This window comes from Diadema setosum, chromosome 19 (assembly GCF_964275005.1).
Source record: "Diadema setosum chromosome 19, eeDiaSeto1, whole genome shotgun sequence".
Taxonomy (NCBI): Eukaryota; Metazoa; Echinodermata; class Echinoidea; order Diadematoida; family Diadematidae; genus Diadema; species Diadema setosum.
The window spans coordinates 19,158,137-19,181,907 of NC_092703.1; the positions used below are offsets into that span (position 1 = coordinate 19,158,137).

Here is a 23,771-nt window from a genome sequence, read left to right on the forward strand (position 1 = left end):
AGTCTTTACATAAATATATATATGGCACCTATTTGGAAATCCATTTGACCACATACATTAGTGATGATCAGGGTATTACGAATCTACACTTAAGTCAGCATAGGCCCTTTAACACTACTTGCCAATGTATTACATAATATCTACCTTTCTATCAACTAAAATACTGGTATACCATTCATACAGTGCATACATTTCAAGCTTCATTGAACTTTATCAGAATTAGTTCCTAGTTTTAGTTGCTAGTATAGATGCAGTATCAATGCATAATGCATATAATTGCTAAACATTTGTGCAAAATGCAGATCTGAGTTTTGTCCTGCCTTGAAGCACTGAGTAGTAGGCAGTCATAGCTAGTAGAGTCACATATCATTTTAGTTTCATTTAAACCAGAGAGAGAGAGAGAGAGACCATGTACATCACTTTGCTATATAGAGAGGGTGTCCAAATTACAGTTGAAATAATGATAAAAGATATCAATTACCCTAACACTGTTTATACCACTAGTACAGATGAAAATTGAAGAAAGATATTGATTATTCTGCACTAAACCAAAAACAACACATTCAGACATGACGACCACACTAATTTATAGGGGAAATGGGAAAAGGATATGCATCATGCGAGAAATGAAGTGTAAATGAAATCCACCTCCATCAGCCTTCTCATAACACTATCAAATGTGCACACTTTAGCCAGAATTGTAGACTGGCTCTCTTAATTCAGTAGCAAGCAAGAGAATATAGATCTATGATTGAATCATTTTGGAAACTCAGAATGTGAAATTAACATAATTTTGTTTTAAATACTCAATGCACAATCAAATCTCAGGACTACATATGATCTCTGACATCAGCTTTCTCTGTTAAGTCAAATAAGCCAGTTCATAATTAGCTCATGTGCGCATTATCCCAAATGACTTTGTCAGTTGGTGGAAGGCACTTCACTGGTTTTCAAAGCGACATAGTGCTTAAGCCTGCCGGACGTAACAATTTATGGAATTAATGATCAAGCAAAGAATGAACTTATGTAGACCAGGGCCCCGTCTAAGATAAAATCGATTTTAAATTTCCTTACCACACAGGCTGCCACAGACTTACAGTTGAAATCAACTATATCATCAATTTTAACTCTTCATAAAACAGGGCCCAGGTGACCAAAATGAAGTACCCCTTTCATTATTGTATACATCAAATGCATTAACGAGAGCCCAGTATTATCTATTTATTACTGCCAAATACTAGGCTTTAATGAACTCTAATTCATGAAATTCTTCCGTCGTGATGTTTTCATTGCAACTGATTGACAAATTGCCCTACATCGACGTAAATAAGCACTGAATTGATCAGTGTTTTAGTAGTAGCCATGATAAAAAATCATGGGCGTACATACTCGAGCAGGATTCAAACCTACGACGTTGTTATTAGGAGGATGTGCAGGCAAGCACCATTTATATATTAGGATCACATGAATAATGACCTTTTTTTTGTGCTCATGTGCAAAGTGGAATTACAAACTGGCTGATTGTGAACTTGTAAACCATTATGTTTCAACTGCATCACAATACCCATGTGGATGTAAATTGTAATATGGGCTATATTTCTGTCCCTCTTAACTTGTTGGAATGTTGTGAATATGGGGGGCAGTAATTCAATTATATTTGCATGTCATGACTAGCAAAACTCAAAATAGGGAGGTCAACTTTGGAGCACAAAATGGGGAGTTGCCACAGTCTACTATCTAATGACCTTGAATATGAACCCATGTTACATTTAAGGGCCTTGACTTATAATTTTGCATTATTTCCTCAGCATAGTCACATCATGAATTTGGAGTTCCAGTCTTAAATCACAATATTTATACATTGTGATAGGCCCTATATGTGGAATGTGATATATTTCTGAAAGTCAAACCTTGTTAGAATGTTTTGAACAACACATGCATTTCTGTGCACCACTTGCTAAACTCCTAATTCATATAATATGCAAGAATTGGACACAGGATTGTGAATCAATTATTTCATCTTAAAAATGAAATAAAGAATTAAAGGATATTACTGCCAAGCAAGGAATTTGTTTTTGCTATTTCTAAAAACAGATACAGCACTCATAGACACATTTTGCAACTTTTTAAAAATCCCTGACTCCACAGAAGAAAAATAGTTGTACATACCATTCAATCAACCTTTCCATGAGCACTGTTCTTTGTTTGTTTGTTTTTTTATTTCTAATACCTAGAACCAAATTAACAAGGTGCACAATCATTATCTTACGAAAATTAATGCCGTGGTAGATGTTAAACCTTAATTCACAACTCATAACTTTGAACTTTGTTCATTATCATGCCAAAAGTGGAAGTTACCATTGAACATTGTAACTTGATCTTTGATCAAGAAAAAAAAAATCTATAATTCATATGGTCTGCTAAAACGGTTTACCTGTCATACTATGTTTACAGATATTATGCTGTTTGAGGCAAGGAAAAACAAGCGAAAGAGGCCTTGTAAACATATTTTCACTGCATTTTGCCTCTGTTATTGGTGTGAAAATGCTAAGAAATGAGAGGGTAGGTTGCAATAGACACAGCCACTAAACTCTGCATCCACCAGCAAAAAGCTCTTCTAATAGTATTGATAACCAGTAATTTAGAAGCAAAAAACATTAGATGTATGCCTAGCTAGAATATATAAACCTGATAAGTAAGTTCTGACATCAATTATTCACTGGTTTTCTCTTCACATAAATCATAGCCATGCCAAAGATTTTCCATTGATATGTGTTTTTGCAGCAAAAGCAGATTTAAACAAAAGTCTTCCTAAGCCTGTAAGTCCCCTTTAAACACACATTTAATTCTTAGGACAGAATGTGATATATATATATATATATATATATATATATATATATATATATATATATATATTTACAATGTATATCTGTGACTAATAAAAATTATACAACTATTAGATAAAATACTATGAATGACTGCTCAGAAGGAAAATACTGACTCCCTTGAAATTCACATCTCCATAAAATTCACATCTCTTTAAGGAAAATTGACCTACATTATAAATGTGTACACAATTATGAAATGAATTAACAACAGCTAAGCATCAATATCAAACAAAAGCAGCACAGCTATGCAAAAATATGTCAACGCAAGAGACCCAGGAGTCAAGTGCTCATATTGCAAGTTCACCTTCAATGCATTCTTGCAGACTGTTACTTAAGAAAAAAATAGCAAACTTATGGGGGCTTTGGGAGTTAACAGGGGGGCATGGTGCCCATTTATTGTATATTTGATAACACTAAAAATGATACCTGCCAAGATGTGACCACACATTTTCAAAAAGAAGATCAAAATGTGAAAACTGGCCCCTAATTTGGTCCCAGCCTCATGGGGGCCATGCCTGGATCAGCAATAAACAAACTTGAAAGTACATTCACTCCGAGCATTTCTGGTTTTAAAGAAGATTTTTTTTTAAAAATAATGTCTAATTTGGGGAGCATGAGCTATCACCCAAGAGATACGAGTTTGACATTTTTTATTTTTTATTTTATTTTTATTTTTTTACTTTGAATGGTTCCTGCCTCACTCCAACCACTCAATCTAATAGTCTTGTCATATACCCCGTTTATACTGTGGGCAGGTGTCAGAGCTTCCTCAAGAAGGTTCGAAAGCTCGCTTGAAAAAGCGATCTCTTGTCTGTTTATAATGCTTGGGCTGGCTTCGCCCAAGCAGGCCTGACTGGCTCCGTTCCCATATTAACCGAGTTCCCCTCTGATGCAGGCTTTTGAATTTGTTATATAACCACAAACATGACTGAGTGCGAAGTGTGCATGTCGTGTCGCGTTTATCAGTGGCGGTTGGTCATGACGACTGGTTTTATACCCCTTTCATAAACTCAATAATGCGGATAATATCCGCAACATTTGGTCGTAAAATCGGAGCGGGGAAAGAATAATGCGCATTATTTCGACCCTTCTATTATCCGCATAATAGCAGCATCGGGACCAGATTTTGAGTTTATGAACGCAAGCCCAAATAATGCGGATAATTGCCGGGGTGCGATCAAACGTCACCTGTCTTTCCCGCAGGAGGGACGTGTGCAGTCACCATGACGATTATCCGCCTTTTTCAGGACGGGCGCTCGTAAAAATAATGCGAATTATTTTCAGAGTTTGTGAACGCATTTTTTATTGAATTGTCCGCATTATTCTTATGCGGATAATAGGAGGATGAGTTTATGAAAGGGGTATTAGATCATTAGCTGGCAATGACCTTCAGTTATAACTTCCGGGTTGGTAAAAAAGCAGCTTCTTGAACTCCTCTGAAGCATTTATACTGCAGCCACCTCTCTTTGCTGCTGTTATATGAGGCTCTGAAACCACTCCCTGTAGGTGATTTCAGAACCTGACCTGACTGGATCTGCTTTTCTGAATCATATCTGTTTTTACTGAACTAAAAGGCTGTTTGAGGCTGCTACATGAATAGGAGTCTTCAGAACCCTCTTTCTGTTAGTATAAAGAGGGTATTAGAGACATAATGCAAGTTCACAAAGCTCTCCAGCTATCACACACTCAAATATCCCTTGATGCAGCCAGTTACTGTGTGCTTATTGTCCATAAATCAATCAGATAACAGGTGAACAACTATCAAGCCACTAAGTGGTTTCTCCTGACCATTCCCAGGAAACCTAGAGGGGCTCCACTCCATGACCTCAATCACTGAAAGCATGAATCAATGTGAACTTGACCCTAAGGTCATCAAGAAGTAAGGTTCTACCCTGATCCTGACTGTAATGGATGTTTCCCTGAAGGGGCATGATCGATGATGCACTACTGTGAAAAGGGATTTTTCCAAGTTCATCTTTTGACTCTTGACACTATTACAGACACTGAAGTAAACCCCTGCACTAAAATACTTTGGTGGACAGGATATAATTCATCGTAATGCTGGACGAAGATGACACAAGAATCTTTCTGATTAGTGTGACATGAGATTGTTTTCACCAATTCATTTAAACTTTAGATCTATAAACTCTGACAAGTGCAAAATTAGCATGTGTTTTTTCTTATTTTTTTTTGCACATATGAACACAAGACTTTGAAGGAGTTCTCAAAACAGGACACATGTCTATAAATCTCATTTTTCCTATTTTCACATGAATCACCTACTTTACATTCTGAGCCATGATTAGTCTCTAACTTTCATCAGGTTTGTATGAAGACATTTCAATTAATAAAAAAAAAAAGCTTTCATCATTTTCTTGTTCTTGAAGCCATGTAGGGCCTACATTACAACAAACAACATTAAGTTTTCTTTTGTCTGTGTGTGTGTGTTTTTTTTTTTCACGTCAGTACTTGGAAGTTTAAATCCTAGGTAGTGAAGGTCATTACTCTATTGATGACATATTCTATTGAGAGCTATTGTAATTTGGTGAATCCAGTAAAAAATGAGAAAAGAACAGAGAAAATCTTTTTTTGCTCTTTAGTTTGCATTGGCACTGTCAACACCCAGGAGCCACAGACAATAGATTTGCCAAATCTTAACCAAATATGTACCATATGTTATTAAGCAGATTCAACAGTCTAGACAAAGGCAAACAAGTACAACAGCCATTTTGTTTGCTCAAGTGCAAAGGAGGAAGTTGTGTATACACCACCTGAAAAATTCTTTTCAACCAGCTGTGAATTTTATCAGAAGACTAGAACCTGGGTGTGGGTGGCTTCATCAGCATACTCAAATAACAGAGGGGACTTAAATTCTCACTGAGAATCTAGGATGTTATGTTCCGTTTATACAATAAATGCCAACATGGAAACTAAGTACTGGTATCAAGGAAACAAGGAAAGAAAAGAGGTGAGAACTGCTGATTTTTAAAATCAGTGGTCTGTGCCATGTACACAAATGGGAATGAAAGCTCAAGTTGTAGATCCTACGATACTTTTTAGTGCATTTTTTTTATTATTCTCTTGTATTGTCAACTGCTAATGCCAAATAGGTTCTTAATACTACTACTACTAATGATAATTATAATCTGAAAAATAATAAAGTTTTAATGATAACTTGATACTGTAATCCCTCTTGCAGCTCCAACACTGAGATCACACATCTGCAATTCTCTAAATGAGGCTATCTATAATTACCTTTTTCTTTTTCCTTCTTCCAATCGTCACTTTGATGTCCAACGGGACGTTTCCTCCGTCCGCCATCACGCAACTTCACCTTCTTTAAAAGTTCTAAACTTTCTTCCAAACAGAGAGTAGCTTGTCTTCTGTTCGGGTTTTCTTCCAGTCTAAAAACCGACTCCTGGCTCCTACTCTGTAGCTGGCCGTAGAAATCTCCTGATGACACACAGCTCAGCCGCAAATCGAGGCTGAACTGAACTGATAATCCGAAATTTGTGCAATCACAGAAAAGTCTGCGAGGCTCAAATGCTTCCTGCCTTCAAACAGCGACAAATGTAAGTATTGTCACATGTGCTGCCTAATTACGGTCGAATAACAGGATATTTACAAACTGATGTGAATCTGATAAAAAAATGAATGATGCGACCGCTGAAGCGAAGCTGAAGAGCACCCCTGAACGTGCTGAACGCGAGCTGCGGAGCGGGACAGCACTGGGCCGTCGATCCCCGGCGAGTGGTAACCTTGGTATCGCTTGGTTAGCAACAAGCTGAATTACTTGTCCTGAATGCGTGACAGCGTTTATTCCACACGTAATTGACTTCAGCACATATTCCAGCAAGGAGATAAAGTAGTGGGATTACTTTCCTACTTTCCGATAGCTGTTTGCACGATAGTTTCGAAACTAGATTGTCCGTGTGGCTAGTGTACTCTGCTTACGGCTTTTACCTGATCGACCGACAAACGGCGTCTGTACGACGAGTCTGCGAGAAGTAGTGATGGGAAGAAGCCAAACAAGTATACCAGCCACCTTGCGGCGGACAGGAACTTCGCCGATAGACGGACAGGTGCATGGAGTTGTTGATGAGGAAACATTGCCGTTTCATATCAAAAGAGGGCGCTGTATACAGTACAACGTCCTAAAATTCCCTGATCACTACCAAAATTTAACTGTTCCTTCTGTCATTATCAACTTTTCCTGCAAGTTTCATCCAAATCCGTTCACAACTTTTTTAGTTATTTTGCATACAAAGACAGACACAGACGGGCTTGTTAGAATACAGGGGCCCCTGCCTGTATTCTCTCCGAACTATTAAGCATTTTACCTCCGCCAAGGATGTTATGTCTTTGCCTGCGTTTGTTTGTTTGTCTGTGTGCAAAATAAGTCAAAAAGCTGTGAACGGATTTTGATGAAACTTGCAGGAAAAGTTGATACTGACATGAGTTAAATCTTGGCAGTGATCAGGGAATTGTATGGATTTTTAATGTGTGTGTTTGTTTGTTGTTGTTGGGTGTTTTTTTGTTTTGTTTTGTTGTTTTTTTTGGGGGGGGACATAATGTAATAGGGTCAATGAACTGGGGAGTTCAAGCTGCTCGTATTTGATGTTTGCATACGCACACTAAAAAGCACGTGTTCTGCTTTTTTCTGTTTATTTGTTTGCTTGTTCATATTTCCCTCCTTATTGCTTTATTTTTATCGTTTTCTTTTTATCTTCTTCATTGTATTCTGGTGTCTCTTACTTTGCTAGTTCAATATCATTGATTGTATTCGAATGTATCAAATAGGTACAGCATAGAAATATTGTAAGTATTGAAAAAAATAATGTATTATTCATAGGAACCATTATCACCTTTTGGTCAAAGTAACCCACGACCCTCCAACACCTCCCTCCCTCTCTCTCTCTCTCTCTCTGTATTCTTTCTATCTGATTATCTGTGTCTTCCATCCTGCATGTTAAATACGAGTACTAGTTCTAAATTCTTCTGCATCTGATCATTTTTACTTGCTCCATGCACTTTTCCTTTTTTTTTTTTTTTGAACACGCCATCTTGTCATAGGGCGAGTTAGGTCTCAAACGGCGTCAAGTTTATTCAAACTGCTGCAGCAGAGCCTTCTATTACAGTGACTGACTCCCTCTTTTGTGACTACTAGTACGGTACATATTGACAACATGTACAAAGGAGGGCGCTTCTGGCGAAGACGTATATCTTTTTACACACTATTACAGGTATAATAATGGTCTCAATATCAATGGTCACAATATTAATGATCTCAAATTTAATGACAGTAAGTCAGAATTTATTCTGATAGGATCCAAACAGATGTTGTCTAAAGTGAATTCTGATACACGTTATGTTAGAATTGGCAATAGTAATATCAAGCCTTCGAACAAAGTTCGTAATCTTGGTGTTGATTATGATGCAAATCTGACATTCAAAGACCATATTTTATATGTATCCCAATCTGTAAGATTTCATTTGCGTAACCTGGGCTCAATTCGGAGATATTTAACTAGATCAGCAGCAGAAAAACTGATGCATGCTCTTAATTCGTCTCGTCTAGATTTCTGCAATTCTCTGTTTTGCAGCCTTCCACAAAAAGAACTCGGTAAACTGCAACGTCTTCAGAATTGTGCCGCTAGATTACTTACTTTCAAGAAGAAAACTGTGCATACTACCCCACTACTTCGGTCCCTACACTGGCTTCCTGTAGAAAAACGTATATTAACTTCAAGATTCTTCTTCTTGTTGTTTACCGTCTTCTTCTTCTTGTTTAGGGCGGTGAGTTGGCTCAGTCGGTAGCGCGTCTGCCTCACGATCACGCGGCCCGGGTTCGAACCCGAGTCTGGACTGAGCAATGTTGTGTGTAAACATACCGTCCCCTCTAGCAAGAGGCAAAACACTCTGTCCCTCGGATAGGACATAAAATGGAGGTCCCGTGTATGAGAGTAACAACTCATGCACGTAAAAGATCCCGCTTCATTTATTCATCGCAAAGAGCAGGGTGTTTAACCCGGTGAAGTGGTTCCACCTCGCATCCAACTGGACCCCATGGAAGACCAGCTTAACGTAGCTGAATATGGGCTATCCAGCCATCTTCTCAGATGGAAAATGAACAAACAAAAACAAAAAACCGTACATTGCACAAATTTGCCCCTGTCTACTTTCAAAATACTCTTCATCTTCACCAACCACCACGTAATCTCCGTTCATCAAACTCGCTAAAATTACAGGTACCTCGAATCAAGCATAATTGGGGGGATCGGGCTTTTTCATATATGGGCCCAAAACTATGGAATGGCCTACCAAAATCTCTTAGAGAAGCATCTTCCATTGATGGTTTCAAAAAGAATCTCAAGACACATACTTTCAATTTAAATTAACAATATTGTATACCTGTATGTATAGTATGTGTACGTATATAGGCCTATTGTTTGTTGGTTTATTGTCTTATTATATAGTTTCTGTGATACTGTTGTAACGTGACACAATATGTACTCTGTTCTATAGCGCCTTTAGTATCTTTTTTTTTTAGGTAGAAATGTGCGCTTTATAAGAGTCTCACTATTATTATTTATTATATAACTGTAACATACTGTACAGGACCAAGGTACTGATTTCATACGGGAAACATTTTAATAAACAATTTATATTCCAGAAAAGTGCGTCGGCAAAAGTCACGAATCTGAACCACTGCCGCGAACGGTGCTTTGAATGCGAGTTCCATTGCAATAGACAGCAATAAAACGGAAACTGCTCTTTTGACGTTAACACAGATTTGTTAGCATAATAGATCAGCTGACTGAAGAGACAAGTCTTGATTAATGGAGATTATCATGACTTTTGTAGTTGTCCTCTACACCGAAATGTCATATGTCAAGCCGTTGATTTAGAGAGTAGCGGCCATCAACATTGAAGATGATGAAAATTGTCAGGCAGTGTGACAGTTGAATACGACAATACATTACAATATCATCGGCTTCATGGAGATAATCAACCCTCTAGTTCTTGCCTCCCTCTAAAAAGGCTGTGTGTTTGTGCGATTATTAATGATATATCGTAATTTGTGGACATGACGGTCTATCAATCTGGGTGCCATGTCAGATTTTGATGACAATGGCGGCATTCATGTCTTTCATCTCTATTTTCGCAAAGGTTGACATGTTACTCCATTCAATGTGATCTATAGGGCTTTTTACACTTGTAAATTTTTGCTTAGCCCCGGACTATCGGTGGGGCTAAGGGGGGGCCTTAGCCCCACCGATAGTACGGGACTATCCTTAGCCCACTTTCTGTTTACACTCGTTTTTGCCAAAGTGGGCTAGCCCCACCGATAGTACGGTACTATCTGGCCCTGCAAAATAGCAGGGGTTAGCACCGCAATTGCGGTGCTAGCACCGCAATTGCGGTGCCAAGCAAGTGAGTGTAAACAGAACGAAAAAATAATCCTGGGCTAAGCGACGGAGACGAAGTGCGACCCTCACTGACCAATCAGAAACGAGGTAATCAAGTGCTGCCGGTGCGTGCGTGTACGTGTACAGTACACAGCGTAATTATGAATATTCATGTGGTTTGGAAAGTCCGGGGCTAAGAAAGACGAGTGTAAAAAGGTCAGTTTTCTCCTTAGCCCCGGACAAGAGATAGTACGGGACTAATTGGCGAGTGTAAAAAGCTGAAAAAATTGGTACGGGACTAACGATAGTCCTGGGTCAGAGAAAGTCCGGGGTTAAGAAACACAAGTGTAAAAAGCCCTTATCTTTAAGCGTGGGATTACAGAAAATTTGAGTCTTTATTCTACCTTCCTGTTACTATTAATTTTCTCAGCTTCTATACGGCCTATCATAGTTACCCAGAATAGTCCTGTAGTTTCGAGGAATCGGAAAACGTTCACTGTGAAGTTGAGCTATGCCACCGGTATAGAGTCCATAAAACATCAATAGACTATGTAAGTTTTACTTATTTCGTCGACGACTTTACCATCATCGAATTTGATGTGGCCTACGTATCACTGACAATATACTTAGCACCATTTGCAGTGACTAACATTTTATGATTATTAACATAAGAGCGATTTCTGTGATTGGTGGGCGTGGTTTGCGTCATACTATCGTCGAGTTTGGTTGACCAGTCGATCTTTTTCGTACATCCCGATGTCTTTACCATCTTCTGCAAAGAAACGTGAAAACAATTAAGATGCAGTTAACGGAAAGAAAAGTTGCGACGAAACATATGTTGACAAACATCATTTAAAGTCAAATTGCAAAGTTTGTAACTATTAAATACATGTAATAATTTCACACCAATACTTCCAGTTAAAACAAGATGTACGACGTCTGTATTTATAGAATTGACTGCAGTGGCGTATCTAGGGGGGGCAAGGGGGCACATGTCCCGGGCGCCACTCTTTGGGGACGCCAAAAACGGGGGGGGGGGGGGGAAACGAAGAAGAAGAAGAAAAAAAAAACTTCGCCCGGACGGGGGGGGGGGGGGGGGCCGAAAACCAAATCAAACAAGATAAAAATAAAACATGATGATGACGCGGACGAAATGACAATGTTTATTGTGTTCACGCAAGAATTCCACGTTTTGTAAGCTGAAATACAAACATTTTCGGCTCGCTCGCTGCGTTCGCTCGCCAAAATTTATATAAAAAAAGAAGATAAGAACAAAACGTGATGATGACCGGGAATTTCGGCTCACTCGCTCGTACTAATTTAGAGTATTTTTTTCAAGTCCTCACTTTGTTGGTATAAATCGTTATCTATAAGGCCGTCACTATATATCTTGATTAGAATTGTACGATTTAATAAGCAAAAAATGACAAGAATTCCATGTTTTGTAAGCTGAAATACAAAAATTTTCGACTCGCTCGCTGCGCTCGATGGCGTGTGTTGTACCATAGTCTCATTTCCCCTTTTTTTTTCTTCTTTTTCCTTTTTTTTTCTTTCTTTTTTCCTTCCTAAGTTAATTTCATGTCAGTTGACATTGGTTTCTTTGATTTTGTGTACGTATTTCCGAGGGTCCCATACCCTACAAGCTTTGCTTTTTAGTGGGACCCTCCATTTCCATTCTAATCTTTGTATTATGTATTATGTATATACCTTAGAAAGGAATTTCTGTTGTTACTCGTGACCACTTGTACGTTTTCTTTGAAATTGTTACAAATATGTTCTGTAAATGTATTGTATATGATTTTTTCCTGTTTATTCAATGGAAATGGAAATAAAATTGAAATTGAAATTGCTCGCTCGCCAAAATTTATCCCCCCCCCCCCAAAAAAAAAGAAGAAGATAAGAACAAAACGTGATGATGACGCGGAAATATACAAATTTTGGCTAACTCGCGCGTACTAATTCAGAGTATTTTTTCAAGTCCTCAGTTTGTTGGTATAAATCTTTATCTATAAGGCCGTCAGTATAGCTTGATTAAAATTGTAAGATTTAATAAACAAAAAATGACAAGAATTCCATGTTTTGTAAGCTGAAATACAAAAATTTTCGGCTCGCTCGCTGCGCTCGTTCGCAGAAAACCAAATCAAACAAGATAAAAACAAAACATGATGATGACGCGGACAAAATGACGATGTTAAATGTGTTCACACAAGAATTCCATGTTTTGCAAGCTGAAAAACAAACATTTTCGGCTTGCTCGCTGCGCTCGCTCGCCAAAATTTATATAAAAAAGATGATAAGAACAAAACGTGATGATGACGCGGACGTTCTGAAGCGATCGCCGATTGGATCAAAAGAGGGTGCCAACGGTTTCGAACATAGGGGGGGGGGGGCGCAAAAAACCCCTCCAAATCAAACAAGATAAGAACAAAACGTAATGATGACCGGGATATATACAAATTTCGGCTCACTCGCTCGTACTAATTTAGAGTATTTTTCTCAAGTCCTCAGTTTGTTGGTATAAATCGTTATCGATAAGGCCATCACTATATCTTGATTAGAATTGTAAGATTTAATAAACAAAAAATGACAAGAATTCCATGTTTTGTAAGCTGAAATACAAAAATTTTCGGCTCGCTCGCTACGCTCGCGAGCCAAAATTTATCAAAATTTATCACATTTAAATCACCCTCAAAAGACCCCTTTTAAGTGCTTGAAAAAGCATATCATGTAGACTTTCTTTAAAGTCCCTACCGGGATGGGGTTGGGGTTGAACACTTTACTTTTTCAGAAATTAGGGGCGCAATTTTCGCGCTTGCCCCGGGCGTCGTTTTCCCTAGATACGCCACTGATTGACTGTCATACTGAGTTCCGGCGGCGGGGGGGGGGGGGGGGGGGGGGGAGATAATATAGCAGCTCCAACAATTTATTTCTTACAAGTCTTATGTTCTTTTTTAATTACGTTTATTTATCAAGGAAGTGGTATGTGAGGACACTCCTGGACAAGGCAAGTTTAGTTAGGAACCTACCTCCTTCCACATGTCGAAGATCACTGCAGCCGCTCTGTAGTTACTCGTCGCAGTCCAGTCAACCTGAATTTCTCCTCGACGATTTCGGTGTGCCAGTAAAGTTGGTGCGTTAGTGAATTCATGAGGGCGCACTTCAACGAGGTCTTTGCTGTCTTCAAAGACGCAGTTTGACCGGCGATGTACTCGAACGACTTGTAACGAGGAAAGAATCGAGTCAGGCAGTGGGAAGCAAAGCTCGTTGCCATGTGATGAGTTACATTTGTTGCGACTGCCGATCGTTCGCCTAGGTGGATTTATGTTAGCTGATATTGGGAGCGTATAACCTTGTCCATAATGTCCATAATTTCCATAATACGACGTATTCCAATCAACTTCCCACGATGGCTGAAAAGTTGGCCATGTATGAGGGACGGCGGGCATGGGCGAGTTTTTCGTCAGAGCCAGAAATTGAGCGTCTTCTCCATTTTCAACAAATTCCAAAGAAAAAGACGGCTGCCAGTCGAGTTTGGTTCCTCCTGCTTGGGTTCCCGATTGATTCGAAGGCGGGAAATGAGTCTCTACATTTCTAGACCTGGTGATACAATGAAAACAATGGTCGGAACTCAGCAGCCTCTTTTTCTCTCTCTCTCTTTTCTCGACACACACAAAGCTGTGTGCTAGAAAGACGCGAAAGACAACCTCATAATTATATCATTAGAAAGTGTATATAGAACCAAATGAAAAGTATATATTAAACGATTTAATAGCAGCAGCTGAGGTCAGCTCTTTAAAAATTCATTTCATTATTTGCATATCTAACTATGATTATAGTAAATCTTGGTCTCGGTATTCTAATTGTTGTGTTGTTATACTAAGGCCAATACAAAGGTAAACGAAATATTACTATAATTATGACAATGATAGGAATTAGAAATGTCATGTAATTTTCACAGACAAGATTTAGTGAACACATCAAATTAAGATATTCATCATCTCACCAACAGTCCACGACGCAGCAGATACAACAATATTGGCGATTAAATGACATCTACAAAATATATTGTGATGATGATTTACGATAATGACGTTAATGACTTAAGATAGAATTTTTAATAAAGCACCACGGTATTCAGCAATCTTGCACATACTTTATTTGTCAATTAAAGCAAAATTCAAGTGGTTCCTCGACAATGGTTTGTAAAGTTAGAACGTTTGTGTTATGTTTGATTTGTGCTAAACAATGCCAAGAAGTACGCATATGATATCATTATACCCGCGCATAAAAAACCTTTGGTAGAAGTAGTCAAATTCATGACGTCATCAACGCGCATTATGTTAAACGCCCTCATGTTGAGTTTCAAGTGGTTGCCTGACGTGATAGAAGCAATAATGTATGGAATAAAAAACAAAATCAATAACAATTTTATATGAATTCATTAAGTTTGCATTCTGCTCTCTGATTTGGTAAACTATAACGAACTCACTTACCTGGATAGAAATGACGATATTATCAAAAGAAATTTATGACAGAAATTTCATTTCTGTGTTCAGATTTGTGTGAATTATTGTCATAACAAATTAAACTTTGGTTTGTCAGAGCAAATAATAAGTGCATGTTAATTGTATTCGAGAAAATAATGTCCAAGGAAGTGGTTTGTTATACCTTCAAAGAGCAATAATTATGCATTTCATTAGCAAGAAGAGAAAATAGGCATTAACATACAAACATACCTGCACATTCTAGTCGTGTTCATATTAAATGTTGTCCCAGTAAGATTCTGTTTGGCGATTGCACCGTCAGAGGCGAGACGTTCACCGATTGTGGCAATAATATGTTTGTTGTCTGACTCGACATCCGTTGAATACTCATGGTCACCGTAATCTGCTGTCAGCATTCGTGAAAGATGAGCTTTGTGTCTTTGGCAGTTTCTAATTGTTTGTCCGGAGTGTTGAATTCGTCGTTTCTTTCGCGGGTAAAGAATAGACATCGGACTGGCCTTTTGCACTGACAAAAATTTGATATTATCCGAATCCTCAAAATTAATGCTCAAGCATTCACTTTCCCAGTTTCTTTTAGTCCCTCCAGTAGAAACGTTCGTCTGGGAAGAAATTACGTCTCCTTGTTCGTCGGAGTGGTTCATCGGATGATTTGTCTTACCTTCTTCATTCGTGTGATCTGCAGCAAGTGAGCGAACATTGGTTATTTTGATCTCTGACAGACATGACTGTTCGTCATCTACTCTGCGTTTTGAAACTGTCCGAGGCGAAACTGCAGCACAGTTATTTCCAGGTAAGTCGACTATGTCGCAGTGATATGAATCATCGCGCAATTCTCCGTGTTTTCTGGACAAATCGAGAGGAGCGTCGTCCACTTTGGGTAGGCAAGTGTCATCGATATGATGGTCATTCAATTCAACACTTTCTTCCAGGTGACCAATGACAACATACTGAGGGTGGGGCAGAGCAACAACGCCAATTAGCGAAGAATCAAACATTGCCATATATTTATATTTTTGTGATATATATACCAATTGTATATCTAGCTCATACTAGATATTGAAGATTTGTTTGTTATTCCCCTTTGAGTTCCAGAACAGGATAATTAATGTTTAACCAGAGCAGCTGTTCTCCCCGATAAGAAAACGTTGCTTATTGTCCGTATGACCTATATAGGCCTGGTGGAACGTATTTTGATAGTTGTGTTTTCCAGGTAGTAGGTATGGAAACGCGCGTCTGAGAAAACATCACAGACCAGCGCGTCTTCCAAACGCTTAGCATATTGTTGCGTATGTATGTCGTATGTGTGTGCGTGTGTCTTACCCCCTTTTTTCATCTCTAGAGTCAAGTAGGCCTACTCAGTACATTTGTATTGTTGTCTTGGTGCAAGACATATATACAGGGACAATCACGAAGATTGTGTGCTTTCTGAATCTCAACAGTTGCTGCACGTACCTTATTCCGTTTCAAAAGATAGGGAGTTCATTTGAAGAATTTGTTTGCAAAAACCGATAAGTCCATATTTGCCAAATGGAGATATTTGCGATTAAAGGTCAAGAAAAATAAAGAGAATAATAAGAATTTTTTTGCTTCTTTTGACCATAACTTCAAAAATATACCTTTATATTTAGTGACCAATATATCATTTAAAAGGTATTATTTTGTACTTTATGACAGAGATCGTACTTCAAAATCTTCAAAAATGGACTTATCGGTTTTTGCAAACAAACCCTTCATTTATTTCAACTTCAACTTCAACTTTGATTTCCATTTCAATGGAATAAACAGGGAAAATTATATACAATGCATTAACAGAATATATTTGTAACAATTTCAAAGAAAACGTACATGACAGTGATCACGAGTAACAACATAAATTCCTTATCTAAGGTATACATATACATAATACAAGGATTAGAATGGAAATGGAGGGTCCCACTAAAAACCAAAGCTTGTAGGGTATGGGACCCTCGGAAAATACATACACGAAATCAAAGAAACCAATTTCAAGTGACATGAAATCAACTTAGGAAGGGAAAAAAGAAAGAAAAAAAAAGAAAAAGAAGAAAAAAGGGGAAAAAGAGACTATGGTGCAACACGCGCCATCGTGGAAACAAGCACACTGGACTTCATGATGAAAGGGCAATGATAAAACGCTCCCTGGATTGATATTGCGAAGGATAGGGTACATAATTATGAATGCAGAAAAAAAGAAAAGAAAAAGAGAATAGACACACTAAAAGTAATATCTGAGGAAAACTTAATAAACTATGTTTGACATTTTATACCTTAGATCACCAATTATTACTGAAATGTTAAAGATACATTTTGTGCAAATCTCGTGGAAAAGGAGGATTTTGTTGTTTCCTGACAAGCACTACATTAAGCCAAAAGTTTCGATTTTGACTATTTTGAAAGAAAATCTAAAACAAAAGAAAACAACAAAACAACTAATAAATTGCCTTAATCAAAGACATCTTAACTTGGGTTGATAGATAGTGAAGGTTTCTTAAAAATTACAAAATGAATTATTTCAGGTTCCTTTATTCATCGATGATACATTTATTTGACTGAGCCTGTGTGAACTCAAATCAGATCTTGTAGAACCAAAAGCAAAAGCAAAAGAACAGCCCAGAATGATTTCCACAGTGTAACGTTGACCGACAAAACTTGAACAATTTGATGCTGTTGACTAAACTTGATGTGAGATAAACAATGGTAATAATCGGTGGAAAATATTATTTTTGTCCATACTTCATTCATGGTAGGCTGGAGCTTGTTTAATTATGAACTAATGATTGAAAACAAAAGCATCGACTAAGGTCAAACTCTCGAACCGCATTCCGTGCATCAAAAGTGATCATGGTCCAATACATTGCAATCTTGCGTAATAAGGACGACAACTTCACTGGCGAACTGCCAGTCGTGCACATAAGGGCACAAGTGATTTCTGCCCAAAGAGGCTCTAAGAACCTCTTTGTTTATGCCACAGATGGCGCTACATAAAATCGTGCGATGCGACTGTTTGCACACTTCTTATTTCTGTGCTGTCTGTACACTCTCTGCCATACCGTTGACGCACGCACTGAAGTCCGTCCGTGCGCTGGCATGGCTGGTAGGATAGCTGTGTGCAATCTCCATGGAGATGCAAGACACGGTAAGACACTATGGCGGAGAACGAGGTGAGAACATTGATCAGTTTTCATCGTATATTTCATTTCATCATTTCCCCCTGATCTCAGAGTATTCGCTTTTGACCTTGCTTATTTCGTGTAAAATGTATTTATCCAATATTAGGAATAAGCGATTGTTTCCACTGTGTGGAAACTTCATTAACGGAATTGTAAACAAAGCGATAAGTTTTCCATCGTAGATGTCGCTACCCCGACCCTACAATATGAACGAGGAGTCGTAGGGTTGGTAATTTCGGTCAATTGGTTATCGGTGAAACGAGCCGTAAATGTTCGCATGAATAACGTTCTAGAACTTGAGTTAACGTCAATTTGTTTTATGTCTTAACGCAGGGAACTCGATATTTGGCATTAAAGAGTAGGTCTTTACAAATAATAAATGTTTATGAGTGCAATGGACAATAGATGGACAGAATATTTTGAGCTGAGGTTACCGCGAAATGAAAGATGAATGATCCATTCGACACAAGACACAACTGAGTTGAGCTGAGTGAATCAGTTTAGTCTACATGATTTAGTCTCTCACTGAATGAAATATTCTGTTCATTTCATGATGAATGAAAAACATTTGTTATTTGTTTTATATAGACAACACCTAAAAATAGCTCCTTGTCATGTGATGTTTTATGAATTTAGAAACAAGAAAGAATGTGCGAGATCTGAGAGTGCTTTATAGCACTTGACGCTAGCGCTAGCGTGCTGTCTGTCATGGGTGATCACATGCATACTGCAACGCAAGCATTTTTCGTACGTAGTGTGCCGGACTCTTGATGTGCGTGCAATGGAGCAAATCGCATGGATCCAAGATTGCATGGTTATGGTAGACCCCTAGATCTGGTCTAATAAATGGAGCCACAATTGCACAAATGATGACATGTGTTTCTAGTGTCTAGACTATTTTTTAGGTTCTATAGTAAAATGGGACAAATGATCAGATCTGGTCTAATAAATGGAGCCACAATTGCACAAATAATGACATGTGTTTCTAGTGTCTAGACTATTTTTTAGGTTCTATAGTAAAATGGGACAAATGATCAATATCAAACAACCAATCAAAAGAAAAGGATCTATTCAGGTGTTGTATAATAAAGTCTATCACCTTTACTTCGACTCTCTTAGCTGGTAATCAACTTTTTCACTTGTGCATGCAGGAACACCAGTTTTCATGCATGCATTTGAAGAGAGATGACTCTTGACAAGTGAATAAGTGTTGTGTTGGTTGATCTATCCAGCAATTGAGAATGAGATATTCATATGAACAAGGTTATGTCTTTGAAACCTGACTAACCCCTGAAGGATGCTTGAATTTGCTAAAATTTTATTTGTACCATCCAGTGAAAAATAGTAAAGAGTGAGTATACCCTAGGTTAAATTTTCTAGGGTAGTGGATCTGTACAGTAGTGTGTTTCTAATCAGTGACATGTTTGACCGAAAGGTCAGTCTGTATTTGTCAGGGATATGTTCCACAGAGACTACATCTGGCTTCACAGAATCCCTTTCCTATACAGACTAAAGGTGCTCTGTCTCATGCCTGATACTGTAGGGGGATGCTGGTGTGGTCAAACCAATGTGATTGGCTAACAGATGCATTCGCCGGTGATCATCAGTTATCACCTTGTGTTAGTGTGTGATTAGCGTGTGGACAAGCTTGGTAGCTGTGGTTTTTTTTTTCACATGATTCCCATAAAAATTCCACCCAGATCTTTGATATTTAAAACAGCCGGCCTATGCACTATAGACCAATGTATGAGATGTTTATTTTACTACTACTGTAGTATTTAAGTTTATATAATATATTGCCAATCTAAACTGTAGGACTGTGAATAAGGTGTAATTGAGGCAGGTGAAGTACCCCACCCAGGTGTCCACCATCAAAGTAAAGAAATGTTGTGAACCTCCTGTGAACAAACAGATTTTTCTTTTTATTCTAATGTCAGCTCTGCTGTTTACTATCTTTGAAGGATTTTTCCTGGATAATAGAACCTCTACTACAGTACTGTATTCTTGATTTATTGAAAATCTATAGAAATAGTCCAGGTGTGTGCTGTTTTTTTTTTTTACTATTTACTTTAGTAGCTCATTGCCACAGTTCACCTGATGGCACTAGTGTAGTTGTACACTGTATTTTTTATTATGATTTACAAACATGTACTGTGCACTGTACAAACTCACCCTAAAATAAAGGGCCAGTTTGTACAATGTACATGTTTTTGGGTGAGTTTGTAAACAGTGGACACCTGGACTTGTCCTGTAGATTTTGTATATAGTATCTAGAATATTTCACAACTTAAAAGATGTGTACATCTCAGTTTCTAAAGTCGGGTAAAAATTTGAATATTTGCCATTTTGACACTTTTACTCATTTTGGAATAAATGTATTGCTTGAATTTAAGCTCTGCATGGCACACTTGGCAAACAGTATGGTATACATCTACAATATACATGTATGTGCTTGTACACAGCAGTGCAGCCCTGTCAGCCATTTACATGAGGTAGTGTAAAACTACACAAGTGCCAACTTGATTAATTTTGTAAATGTGTAGAGAGGATAAACCTCAGATAACTGACTGGAAAAATTACTTCTTTTATGTTATTTTCAGGAAGAAACAAATTTGCCCCAGTTTGGGGCTCCCACCCCCAGTGTAACAATAGACATGCTAGAAACTCGGCCCAACACGCAAATCCTTCTGGACTCAGTCACACCAGCTGCAGGGGAAGGTAACCACCGTGATACAAGCAGACTTGATCCCAGGGGAGGAGTGACAAGTAGAGCACTGAGTGTGGCAAGTGGTAGCAATGCCCAGGAGAGCCATGTCACTGATCTCTTGCAACACATGGATGGAGACCCATTCGATGAGGACCAGGTATGATGACACCATTATGAATTCATCCCATCATTAAGCAACTGTAAAGTTTTTTTCTGAGTGATTTCATCAATTTTACATTTTCAAAGTCTCCTATTTTTTCTTGTACTCCCCCCCCCCCCCCGCATCACAGTTGGTAGGGTTGATATTATACCAGAAAAAAAAGTATGCATGTACATTTATATGAATACTTGAAGAAAACTCAATGATTAAGTGAGTAAAACAAATCCAGATTTATTGGAAAGAAAAATAGTAAAAGTGTCAAATATTAGTGAGATATACAGTCTATCACCCTTAAGTTTCGCAAGCCTTGCTGATCAATGACATAAGAGATATGTGAGGTATATATTTTCCTTGATTGTAAAACAAACATTTTTGAAATTATGTATAAATGATGACAAAATATAACTGTATCAAGCACTTTCTTCTCTTCTACAGACTGAACTCCGGTTCCTGCATTCAAAGCCCACATGTTTTATAATCCTGGGCAAGCCTGGAGTAGGCAAGACAACTTTGGCCAAGAGACTGGCCCAGAGTTGGCGATGTCAGATGGTGAATGCCACTGAACTCATGTTGCAGCACATTGACCTCCAGACAGACATGGGGCGTCGACTGCAGGAGATTCTCCACAAGGGTGGGGCTGTGCCAGAGGAACTAGCCATCAAGCTGATAGAAGACAAAATAAATTCTCCAGAGGTGGCGCATCATGGTAAGATTACGTTTAAATGACGGATGGAAATGCATTGTAAGCACACAATGAATGAGAATGATATATATTTTTTTCCCTACATCATATCAAGGTTCTACAAAAAACAATGAAATAAGGCTGTGTAGTATCTTGATGCTTTCTTTAGTTTGATCTGCAATAAGATGCTGTTATCTGAGAGATGCTGAATATGTTAACCCGTTGAGGACGGTTTGATTTTGCTACAACACGCATTTCCCATAGACATCTGCCCGAGTATACTCGGGACTCGTCCTCAACGGGTTAAAATTGTCATAGGTATGGTATCCAAGATAAGAAAGAAGTGCCGAGTGCATGTCTTGGGAATTTTTTTACTTGACTTATCAGTACATCCATTAGAATATGATATCTTTTTTTCTTCTCAGGATGTGTTCAAGATCTAAAGATGCTTAATTTGATTGAAATAGAGGGAAAGCAGTAGCTGCACAGCATTGTCTTAATAGCAGTAACACCAAATATTGTATCTAAACCATTTGAAAAAGCCACTTAGAATAGCATATGATTCTCTCATGTAAATCAAACAGAGGCTTATCCTTTATATCTGAGTAGTATATTTGTTATATTAAAGTCAAAAGAGCTAACTCTGAGCTACTCTTTATGTGTGTTTCAGGCTATGTGCTAGATGACTTCCCCAGTGTGAATGAGGAGTACATGAGTGCTGCTGACCAACTAGAGTTTGTCAAGAACTGGAAACTCAAACCAGACTTCATCATCAATCTTAGGGTAAGTTCAAATTACTGGATGAATCAGGGCCTAATTTCATTCATATTTTAACCTCTAAGAGTGGAATTGGTCTCCAAGGAGTACATGATATGGAGTTGCTGTAGACAAGTTGTGTGTTATCTTTATTTTACTCTGATATCTTTGGAAAGAATTTATAGCAGTTATGCAATCAGGATCACTTTTCAACTTGCAGTATGTAGACAGTTTTAATTCAGGTGTCTTTTTGTCTCCTTTTAAGAATGAGCAACTTACAAGTTCCCATGCTGTTTTTTTTTTCCATCAACTTGCACATCATCAAATGCTAGAGGTTCATTTCTTTGGTTCATGTGATCAATTTGCAGTATGACAGATATTGTAAATGTAGGTTTACCAGTGATACCAACCATGCAAAGATGACACTTGATTCACACACCTGAGGTATACAGTACAACACAAGCACTTGCTTCCTTATGCCCTAGCTGAGAGCAATTGGACTTCTAAAACGTGTGTACATTTCAAATGAGATTGATAAGAAAACCTGTCAAATCCAAACCCTGCGGTGTGTAGTGAGAGCTATACAAAACTGTCAAGAAAAAACAGTAAAACTTAGTTATAAACATGCGTACTGTTATGCTGTAGGATTCCTCTGAAAAAACAACCGATGACATCGACCAAATGTGAAATGTTCCTGTATGTGTGATTTTAGGTCCCAGATGCAGACCTGGAAGTGAGAAGGACAGGCCAAAGAATGGATTCACTGAACAACACAATTTACACACAAGATGTGTGGAACCCTGACAAGCCTGAACCAACACAGAAGAAAGGAGGAGATGATGAAGAGGAGGAAGAAGAAGAAGAAGAGGAGGAGGCTGAGGAGGAAATCAACCTCGACCCAGAATTAGTAAGATTTCATTTTTGGTCTTTCCTTTGCACGTTGTTTCTCTTCCATCGGGCCAACAATTGTATCAGAATGACATTCTCCCCCTAAGCATACTTGAGTTTACACTCTATTCCTCATATCAGACAAAGATATGATGTTTCAGCGGAGTTGTATTTATGGTAGTTAACTGCTCATGGGCCCATGGTAATGTAAACTATGTTCCTGAACAACAGGATGGGATATGTTCATAGCGATTCTCATGACATTTCTCACACATCTCATGAAATTATATTTCTTGCACACATTTTTTATGAAGTTGAGAGAGCATCTCCTGAAGCTGAAGGGCAAACAAGTAAGTTTGCATGGTTTTATAGCAATGCATAGTGACAGTGCACATATATGATGTCATTGTGACATAGTCCCTTTGCATTTGAATGTATTGTATGGTTTGTCATATAGAAGAATTACAGTGTGAGTGGTCTGTTTTACACAATGGAGTATGCCTATTGCTGTTGGATTGTGAATTTGTCTTATCGTATATAACCAAAATGCAAGATACCATGTCTTTAAGTCTGGCAATGTGTCGTTTT

The 23,771-nt window shown here is 38.2% G+C and overlaps 3 protein-coding genes across 4 annotated transcripts in view; 1 reads left to right on the plus strand and 2 right to left on the minus strand.

Annotated features, from left to right (window-relative positions):
* Window positions 1-6,522, minus strand: part of LOC140243099 (testin-like) — a 242,322-nt gene extending 235,800 nt beyond the window's left edge. Inside the window, exon 1 of the mRNA XM_072322832.1 lies at window positions 6,144-6,522. Within this exon, the coding sequence (XP_072178933.1) occupies window positions 6,144-6,209 (66 nt within the window). The 5' untranslated portion in view covers window positions 6,210-6,522. The remainder of the gene's footprint in view (window positions 1-6,143) is intronic.
* A 4,140-nt stretch (window positions 6,523-10,662) lies between these two features.
* Window positions 10,663-15,426, minus strand: LOC140243089 (uncharacterized). The gene is made up of 3 exons (XM_072322823.1): window positions 15,034-15,426; window positions 13,324-13,894; window positions 10,663-11,069 (listed from the first exon to the last, which is right to left on the minus strand). Exons 1-3 carry the CDS (start codon window positions 15,288-15,290, stop codon window positions 10,902-10,904), a joined length of 996 nt encoding a protein of 331 aa, XP_072178924.1. The 5' UTR covers window positions 15,291-15,426; the 3' UTR covers window positions 10,663-10,901.
* A 2,506-nt stretch (window positions 15,427-17,932) lies between these two features.
* The window catches only part of LOC140242579 (adenylate kinase 9-like), a 50,856-nt gene continuing 45,017 nt past the window's right edge, over window positions 17,933-23,771 (plus strand). For both annotated transcript variants that reach the window (XM_072322323.1, XM_072322324.1), the window contains exons 1-5: window positions 17,933-17,981; window positions 20,591-20,854; window positions 21,293-21,563; window positions 22,210-22,322; window positions 23,008-23,202. In XM_072322323.1, coding sequence (XP_072178424.1) covers window positions 17,967-17,981; window positions 20,591-20,854; window positions 21,293-21,563; window positions 22,210-22,322; window positions 23,008-23,202 — 858 coding nt within the window. In that variant the 5' untranslated portion in view covers window positions 17,933-17,966. The remainder of the gene's footprint in view (window positions 17,982-20,590; window positions 20,855-21,292; window positions 21,564-22,209; window positions 22,323-23,007; window positions 23,203-23,771) is intronic.